Here is a 10,330-nt window from a genome sequence, read left to right on the forward strand (position 1 = left end):
GTCCCTCTTGACATGCTCATGTCCCCTTCCTGGGGCACATACACACCCATGCTGGCAGGGAAGCCGTGTGGATAATGTCCCCAAGTTGGCTGAGCCTGGAAACATATACACGTTCCCTGCAGATGTCAGACCCATATCCTGTACAGCCGGAAGAGCCAGGCAGGCCTCCTGGGCTCACTAGAGCTAGGACGATCTTTCTAATGCCACTTGGGTGCCCTGGAACGGCTCTTGCCATCCTAAAATCCTGGAAAACATATTACCGTGTGCCTGAGCACCCTCAAAATTCTCTCTTAGCTCATAGCTCAGGGTCCAGGAGTACTAAACTTAGAGTCACAGGGAGGGTATCCTAGGTCCCAGGACCTTCTGTGAATATTCATTGTCCCCTTAGGGCCCTAGGAAATGCCTGGGCTGCAGCGGCAGGGCATGGAGATGCAGACCTGCCAGCCTGAGCGCCTGCGCAATGTCCAGTCTCCTTGGGAGCCTAGGAAAAGCTTCTATTGACCAGCGTCGCCCCCTGCTGATTGGAGAACGCCACGCAAGCCTCCCTCTTCTGACCTCCCCTGCGGATTGCAAAGCCAGGTGTGTGGACTTCCTCATGTGGGTGTGGACCACACAGCGGAAAGTCATCTAGGAGGTGTTGCCGCTGTCTTGCAGGGAGCTGAACGGATGCTTCTGGATGCTTTCACGAGATCCATTTCAAACTTTGTATGTGTGTGTGCGAATGTATGTCTGTTAGTGTGTGTGTATCTGTGTGAATGCTGATGTAAATCCAGAAAGAGAAGGTTGGATACCAAGATTCCTTCAGGCTGAGCTATATTTATTGATTTTCCTGTGGCTTTATCCCTTATGTAATTCCAGGAGGTAAAGCATAATAGTTCATAAAATGAGCACTGGATATTTGGTAGGTACACATATAGGGATGGAGCTTAAGAAAAAAAAAAAAGTGTTTTCCAAAGAAGCATGAGGCCAGCCACAGGATCTATGGTTACAATTTCTGGGCCACATCTAGATAGACTAACATATTTATAAAGGTCTCCATGATCCCTGAATGCGTGAATCATATTAGAGAGTGTGATGGAATTTTAGAGGCAAAGCATCTGCCAGTAAACATTCTAAAAACAGGATGATTCTACATACATTCTGGCTGGTGGGGAGGACTGTCTTCCCAAGCAATCCCTGAGCTCCTTTGGGAAAATGATGCTCCCTATCTTAGAAAACTAATGTCTCACACTTCTCAGCTCACTTGATATTACTGGGAAAGCAAAGTATGTATTCCTAAAGGGTTTCCTCTGAACTTGGAAACTCTGAAGAAAATCTGCCCAGAAGGCTGTGATGGAAGGTAGGGAGGCTGAGAAAGGGCTGAAACGTGTGTCTGTCTTTTGTGGGAGGGAGGGGAAGGAGGTGCGCAGGCCTGACGCATTTCTCTGCCTAAGGAGAGTGACCACACCCTAAATCCCTTATTCCAGCCAAGTGATTGGGTAATCTCGTACCTAATCTAATCATGTGGGTGGAGAGAGACTTAAAAGGCTGAGGAGAGGGCCATACCTGTCATTTGGAGGGTGGCTCAGTGAGAGAAGCATCCCTCTGCAACCAGAGGCTCCACGTGGAGGATCTCGTGAACTGTTTCTGGGGACATGGAGGCTGCTGCTCTCCACCGCAAAGAGGACTCTCAGTTCAAGGTCTTTCCAAACCTCAACTCATGCTGGTCAAATGTAGGTGGTGCTGAAGTCCAGGGGGAACCCTTTCTGCCTGAGAAGCCATCACCATCATCTCACAGACTCTGCTACCTGACTAAAGGTTTGGCTCCCACAAAGAAACTCGTCAGTTACAAGGGACCTTCGGTGGCTGGGGCTGGGCTTCAGAACCTGGGGAACACCTGCTATGTGAACGCGGTCCTGCAGTGTCTCACATACACACCGCCCCTTGCCAGCTCTGTGTTGTCCCAGCAGCACAAGAAAACCTGTGGGAAGCAGACATTCTGCATGCTGTGTGCTCTGCAAACTCACGTGACGCGGGCCCTTGGCCATCCTGGAGATGTGATCCGTCCCCTGCCAGCACTGTTTGCTGCCTTCCACACACACAAGCAGGAAGACGCCCATGAGTTTCTGATGTTCACTTTGGACGCAATGCATCAAGCATGCTTGCCTGAGGACAAGTCTTCAGACCGTCAGTCTGAGGACATCACCCTCATCCGTCAAGTCTTTGGGGGGTACTGGAGGTCTCAAATCCAGTGTCTCCACTGCCAAGGCATCTCAAGCACTTTGGACCCATACCTGGACATTAGCCTGGACATCGTGGCCGCTCAGACTGTGAGCCAAGCTTTGGAGCAGTTGGTGAAACCCGAGAAGTTGGATGGTGAAAATGCCTATCATTGCAGTACTTGTCTAGGGAAGGTGCCTGCTTCCAAGACGTTGACTTTGCACACTCCCTCGAAGGTCCTTATCCTGGTGTTGAAACGATTCTCACATTTCACAGGCAGCAAAATGGCTAAGGAAATACAATATCCTGAGTGCCTTGACATGCAACCCTACCTGTGTGAGCAGAGGGCAGGACCGCTGGTTTACGTCCTCTATGCCGTACTGGTGCATGCTGGGTGGAGTTGTCACAGCGGACATTACTTCTGTTTCATAAAAGCTGGAAATGGCCAGTGGTATAAAATGGATGATGCTAAGGTCACCGCCTGTGATGTGACTTGTGCACTGAGCCAACATGCCTATGTCCTCTTTTACATCCAGAAGACTGACCTGGAAAGAGAACTTGTGAGGGAGTCACTAAGGGAAGGAGCCACGTCCCCTGAGGCTGACCCCACAGGCTTGGTTGGGTTCCAAAGGGAGCCCGAAACAGACTCCAGCATCCAAGCTCCTGAATTGGAGGACCATGTGGAAGAGACACCAGTGCCACAAATCACATTAGACCAGTGGAGAGTCCTCCAAGAGCGCAGTCGACCTAAGGCTGAATTCAATGTCAGGAAAGTAGAATTTGCTCTTCCTGAGCACGCGGTCATAATTCACCAGTCCAAATACGAGACTATAAAGAATGATCCTGAACAAAACATCAACCTGCTCAACACTTTAGCCAAGAACATCGCTCATCAGAGGGCAGAGGACGTGGGCACAGTCCCTCATCTAGCAGGGAGAGCCAGGGCTACTAAGAAGAGCAGGAAGGGGCGGAAGTGTAGGGAAGCAGTCCAGGGTTCTCACTACTAACTTGGATGCACATGCCCCCTCCCCCCCACACACTTACACACACTCATTCACTCAGTCACCTACCTTGAACACAGTCCTGTACAGAAAGTATGCTGTGTGGTGTAGGTGTGTGTGTTCTGCACATGTGGAGAGACCATATCTGGGTGTATTCATGGGATATGGCATTCAGCTTGAACGAGAGGATACTGAGCTTTAAGCCTAGCTCATTATGGGGATATCATTGGAGAGGTTTGGGTTTATTACTGCGTCTTGTTGAACCCTCTGCTCCATCGGCCTTGGGGAGACACAGGAGCACCTCCCCGCCTGAAGTGTTAGCAGTCAGGGATGATGGTGGAAAAAGTGCCAAGAGCCTGGAGTTGGTGTGACCATGCTTGTCTGTCATGGCCCCACCATCCCATTGCTTATTTTCTTTTTATACTGAGAGAGTATATGCCCAAACATTTGCACGGGTGGAGGCTAGGTAGATATGTGTGTGGAAATATATGAAATGCGCCATGCAACCCCAGTACATCTACACAAAGAAATGACAAACGACCGTGAAGTGGATGACTACAGCTACACATGGCAGCAGACAGACTTCAGGAAGTTATTGGTGTCGCAAGGTAATGAGCAGGAGGAAAACAATAACTGATTAATGTGCAGAGACTTTAGATGCGCAAAATATATACTGTGAAAAGTCAACACATATGTACATGAACATTTGGTGGTTGGTCAGAAATGGTAAAAGGCAATTAAATGCTTATTTTTCAGGAGATAACTGCATCCAGCTTGATTGGATCATGTTGATTAAATTAGGTTCCCATCACAATCTCCCTTCCTGGAGACAGGAAAGATGGCTGGCGAGGACCCTTCTCCCACGGGGAATTGCTCAGCATCCTGGTCCAGAATACTTTGCTGCTATCACCTTATGTGACAATGTCCTGACCTGGAGTAGGAGGATGACCTCGTATGACAGAGGGGGTCACCCAAACAAAGCCCATAGGACTTGAATACTCCCCATAAACTAAAACACTGAATAACACTGGGCTCCAAGAATTGTAATCAATGTGGATGTGGGAACACTGGTGCATTTCAGTGAACAAGATTTCTTTTAAGACTTACTTATGTATTTGAGAGAGAGAGCACACATGGGAGTGGGGGAGAAGGACAGGGGAACAGGGAGAAAATCTCAAGCATACCCCCCTGTGAATGAGATCAAACACGGGGCCCCACCCACAACCCTGAGATCAACATGTTTTTTGGTTGGTTTCCTTTACTTTTATGCAGTCAAGAAGAACAGCACAGCGAGGCTGTCATCTAGACATAATCTGGGACACTCCAAGTGAGAGAGCAGCAACACTGGAAGGAACTGGCAGAATCTGGCTCCTCCCTGAGGGTGAGTCTCTTCCTCATTCACTGCTCTTTTCTCTTCTCCTTAACCCTGAGTGTCTTCACTGCTATGCTCTTACGGTGTGAGGAATTTCTTAAAATTCCATTCTGTCCATGAGCTTCCTGCCTTTATGTGTACCCTTCAGGAACCACTTTTCCTTCAGGAAAAGTGTATGCTTGTGTATGATCACTGGATTCTGAGCCAAAAGATGCTAGAAGGACCACATGGAAGCGATTTACTTAGATGTCTCCAAAGAGGAGACACCATCATGCAACAATATCTATTAATTTCACAAAGATGCCAAAGTGTGCATCTCACACACTAACCATAAAACTGTCTGAGGACAGCGTTAGCTCTGTCTACTCCCAGAAAAGAGAATGAAGTTGCTTCTTCTAACTTAACTAAAACGCTGTATTTAAACTTTCTGATTGCCCCCATCTGGTGATAGCTTGATAATGCGATTTATTTAACCTTATCGCCACTGGGTTGGGTTTCTTTTCACATTAAAAAGAGCACTTATAATCATTTTACTGTTAAATTAATGTTTCTATGCTCCATGCCTTTTAATGTGGTTGATTACCATGAAGCTGGGATGTATCTTAGCAGCACTAAGGTATATTCCAGGTGTGGAATCTTCTCTTACAGCACCTAGCGTGGGGATAAGATGCACCTCACAGGAGGAGGAGATCTGTCCTAGAAGCTGTTTCCACAACTCTGCTGCCTGGGCTCCAAACTGCCATGAGATACACGTGCCCTGGACTGTTCCCTCTGAAAAGTACTGACCTTGTTTTCACCTGCCGGACAAAACACAAGCCAGGGAAGGAAAGCCGGGGAATCCCTCAGCCTATGTTCATGGACTGTGGCAAGGATGTATGCTCATTGTAAAGCTCACCATAGATCTGATGGTGCATCACAGGATAAACCTCCAGGTGCCACCATGGGATCTTGCCTTGGTGCTGCCCCCAGCCCTGAGGTTCAAGCCAAGTACCCTATTGTGAAATCAATGCCAAGCTCACATCCTGCTCATAATGGAGCCCGGAATCCTAATTCTGTATCCTGTCACCAGAAATGAGGTCTACCTAGAACTCCATCCACGGTTGGCATTTCCAGACTCCCAGGAAAGCCCTCGGGGCCCTGTTCTGGGAGGTTACACAGAGTCTTCAGTCTGTCCTCATGACAAACATACCAAGTGTCCAGGGGACCCCTGGTCAGAGACTGAGCATTGACCTCCACCCACCCCCCCAGAGAATTCACCTGCTGACTGTCCAGGCCTCCACTGTCCCCACTCCCCGCCATCCAGCCCTCTCCCAGCACATCCCTTCCAGGGGTCTCTACTGCCCTGGACCATGGACAGTGTGCTCCAGGTTCAGAAACACTCCCCTCTTCCTCCCTTCTGAGACAACCACTTTCTCGGTCAGAGCCCTCACAATTCAAGAGAGTTCAAAGGGTATTGTCCCTATGTCCCATTGAATTTCTTCTTAAATAACTTCCTGCTCTTTCACCTACTTTGAGCCAATGACTGGGAGTGAGAAGCTCGCATAGGACGGAGGATGTGGCTTTCAGCTAGGTGACCCGGAGGTGGCTGCTGGACTTCCACTCAGGGGAAAGCAAAGAAGGCTGTGTGGGGAGCTAGTCTTACCCACCTCTGTTGCCCACGTGAAGGAGCCCCATACATCATGGCCAGATAGACACACAGTCCTGTTAATTATGTACATAGAAGTTTGATTTAGAATGGAACTGTTGAAACTGGACTAGGACAGGTTTTTAGTTCAGTAATTTTATTAAACCTGAATGAAATAATGGAAATAGTAACATGTCAATAGAAAGCTATAAAATTCATCTGAATTTGGCATCCCAATAACCAAACTTTGGGAAATTCTAGATAAAGGAGTGACATATGGGATCAGTGTTTTCTATGAGGAAATGTCTTCTGAGACAAGAAGTGTTACTGTGGAAGGATTTTTAGAGAAACCATTACTGGGAATGTTCTTTTGGAATTGTACATTGTAGCTGTTAAACATCCCTGTCATGTTTTAAAATGTTTTTCAGTGTAAATAAATCCATTGGAAAATGATATTTGGCACAGATCTTTTGACTTCCATCTCTCCTAGAACATCATGCCTTAGGTGGAGGCCACCTCCTGGTTAGTCATCCATGTCCATGAGAAGAGAAAAGGAAAGTACAGGAGCCCCAGGGTGGACATCCACAAAGCCTTCCATAACCTCGGAAATGACCATGGCTGCACGTGGCCTGGGCCAGAGCCTGTCCCTTTATACTCCTGAGCTCTTGTCCCATGGCCTACAATCTGCCCCATTACTGTGACACAGTCAGCAACACTAGCTGGACTAGAGCATTACTTCTGGGAAATCAAAGGAACCAAGAAACATAGGAAATCCCCCCCCCATCAGGACTTTTATAAATATCACATGAGTTAATAAGGTAAGTGTCTAACATAGATAGCAACCTAATTTGGAATTTTTTGTATGGGGTCAGTCTTCTTTGATCTGCAGTTCATAGACCCCAGGGTGTGGAGGATGGATAGTTTTAAGAAATGGCTGTAGGCCAGAACTACTGACATGGTTACAGGGCAGAGAGGGACCCATTCAGGAGCAAATCAACAGCCCCAGACTCAGAACCACAGCTGGAGTCCAGACATGAATGTGGTGAGGTAGAGATGATGGCAGGAAGAGTGACAAGGTAGTCAAGGCTGAGAAAACGCTGTAAACCTTGATGTTCACTGTAGTTGGAGTTTCAGAGGTCAGGTGGTAGGGGATAGGCATGGTTCCTGACTCGAATTTATTCCAGGTAGACCCTCCTCTGGCGTGCGTGCGTGCGCACACACACGTACATATGCATTAACTAATGTAAGTGTTAGTTTGTTGTTTTTTTAATTTATTTAAATTCAATTAGCCAACGTATAGTACATCATAGGTTTTTGATAAAATGTTCAATGATTCATCTGTTCAGTATAACACCCAGTGTGTAAGTGTTATGTCAGAACAAGGGGCGCCTGGGTGGCTCAGTGGGTTAAAGCCTCTGCCTTCCGCTCAGGTCATGATCCCAGGGTCCTGGGATCGAGCCCTGCATCGGGTTCTCTGCTCAGCAGGGAGCCTGCTTCCTCCTCTCTCTCTGCCTGCCTCTCTGCCTACTTGTGATCTCTGTCTGTCAAATAAATAAAATCTTAAAAAAAAAAAAGAAAGACAAATGGTTTTCCAGAATTTTTTCCTACTCCATCAATTTTGTAGCCAATAACACATATTTCATTTACATTTAAAGAAAAGGACAAGAGGTTAGTTTCTTTCTTTCTTTTTTTTTTAATATGTTCAGTTAGTCAGCATATAGTACTTCATACGTTTTTTTTAAGATTTTATTTATTTATTTGACAGACAGAGATCACAAGCAGGCAGAGAGGCAGGTGGGGGGGTGGGGTGGGGAAGCAGGCTCCCCGCTGAGCAGAGAGCCCGAAGTGGGGCTCGATCCCAGAACCCTGGAATCATGACCTGAGCGGAAGGCAGAGGCTTTAACCCACTGAGCCACCCAGGTGTCCCAGTACTTCATAAGTTTTTGATGTGAGATTAGTTTCCTTAATATGTATGTGGATTACTCAGGATAACAAAATGACCAGCTATGCTAGAACATCCTTGTTTCAAAAAACAAAAGTTTCAGTTATCAGATAATGCATCATTTTTTCTTCATAAAATTCAATCAAGAAGAGTTTTCTACATTCAATTTCATCATTCCAAATATGACTCCCTGAGTTTGACAGAAATCAGGAGTGCAATGAGATTTCTTGCTCTCCTTAATGCTTCCTTGTCTAGTGTATGATATAAAATAAGATATTAATATTGTCTAACACAGCTTCTATGAGCATCATAAACTCAAAATATCTTTGTCATAATGGTTGACCTTTCCTAGTGTCTTACGGAAGATATTAGGTATTATGTATATATCAATCCCTTTGAGGAAACGTACAAAATTGATCATGGTTAATAATCAATATGTTATAAATACAGAATGAATACATTATAAAATGTCAGTGAGGTTAACTATGTAAAATAGTGACATAAAAAAGAAAAATAAAATAAATAAAACAGTGACAAAATAACATATAAAATCAATATTACATAAAGAACCCTATTACTGTGTTTTTGTCAGAAGGCATAAGACACTAATGGGGCAGTGGGCAGGACACCCTTCTGGAACCTAGGGGAGAAGGGAGCAGCCTCCCATACAAAGAATGTATGGATGGGAGTTACAGAGGGTGTGGGGTGTCCCACAGCATGGCTTCTGTTCTTCTCTCTTACTTTTAATGACCTTGTGTGCTCAACCAGTACCCGCTGCACTCCAACTACAGAGATCTCCAGAGAGGGAAGGAAGCATTCCCCAAACAGATGCTCTGCAGGGAGGAAGGAGCACTCATTTGCTCTTCTTAAGAAATTCTCTCTACGAGCTTTGGGTATTACCTGGGTGAGAAAAGAACCATAACTTGGACTAAGATCATATTTTGACCACCACTTGCTCAGATTGTCAAACGTTGCTGCTTTATAAAGTCACCTGCAGGGCAGTACATCCAAATGCTCATGTTTCAGAAAGGCAGCAAAATGTCCATTTCTTCAAGAAGAATTCCAGCATACAGATATATTAAAACTCGACAACTAATCCCAATGTGGGCCAAAGTGAAATGCAAGCAGCATGCCTTACACAGTGAGGCATACAGGTTGTTCATAGGACTATTTTTAATATGCATGTATTCAGGCACAAGAGCCTGTTATGCCTGAAATTCTGAATGTCTAAGAACTGCTAGATCCTATCATTCTCCTCTCAGATAATTAATCTGTAAGTAAACAAAATAAATATTTAAAGGATCTTCAGTGCTGAGAAATAAAACCCATGCACATGATGTCATATATGCAAAAATTTTATTAAATAAAAAAATTTTTTTAACTAAATAAATTTTAAATTATTAAGTAAAAATTTTATTAAATAAAAATTTTAAAAAGATACACCGCCTTTCAATTGCATTAATGACAATCCTACTATCCCTGCCACCAAAATGACTCCAGGATGACTCCACGTGAGGGCATCCTGCTGGTATTCCCAAAGCCCATACCAGTGTGTCAAACGTTTAACTGTGTCTTAGTCCATATATCTGGACTAGACTGGATTGACATTTGGGAAGATGGGTTTTGTTTGGTTGGTTGACACAAGGGAAGCAGAAAGTCACCAGAGGCTTCTAGGGAGCAGAGAACAGCCCTCAGCCAGACTTGTTCAACTGAGCTTTTGCACTGGTATTGCTGGGCCCCTTGAAGGAATCCCATCCACTGCCAATGGCATCATCATCCAGCCAGAGAACCTGGCATCCATGCCCCTGGGTCCACCTCCTCAGCCCTATGCCCTGTACTGGCAGAGCCAAGAACATGTAGTCCACCTCCGTAGTTCCAGTCCCAGAGCTCCATCTATCACAGGCCCTTCTATTCTTTGACGCCTGTGATCCCCACGGATTCCAGAGAGTAGAAAATGATTTGGTTTGTTCCTGTACTCCTTGAATTGCCAGAAATCAAGAGCCATGATGCTATGTTTTCGTCAGAGTCCATGAGACAGCAATGGGGTAGCCGGCAGGGCATGAGACAGGAGCCTCAGGCTAAAGCGACCAGACTCTAGCCGGGTTACACAAAGACTGCATCGCATGGATGACAGGTATGGAGGGTGTGGGGTGTCCCACACCATGGCTTCTGTACTTCCCTCTAAGGTTCAA

General features: G+C 45.8%; 1 protein-coding gene across 1 annotated transcript; it reads left to right on the forward strand.

Annotated features, from left to right (window-relative positions):
- Positions 1 to 1,634: 1,634 nt before the first annotated feature.
- On the forward strand, positions 1,635 to 3,206 carry LOC308339029 (ubiquitin carboxyl-terminal hydrolase 17-like protein 6; the record flags this gene model as incomplete). Its single annotated transcript, XM_080797382.1, has 1 exon — positions 1,635 to 3,206. The coding sequence occupies one exon, from the start codon at positions 1,635 to 1,637 to the stop codon at positions 3,204 to 3,206; it is 1,572 nt and encodes a 523-aa protein (XP_080653508.1).
- Positions 3,207 to 10,330: the final 7,124 nt, after the last annotated feature.

Source organism: Martes martes (assembly GCF_963455335.1).
Source record: "Martes martes genome assembly, chromosome: 2".
Taxonomy (NCBI): Eukaryota; Metazoa; Chordata; class Mammalia; order Carnivora; family Mustelidae; genus Martes; species Martes martes.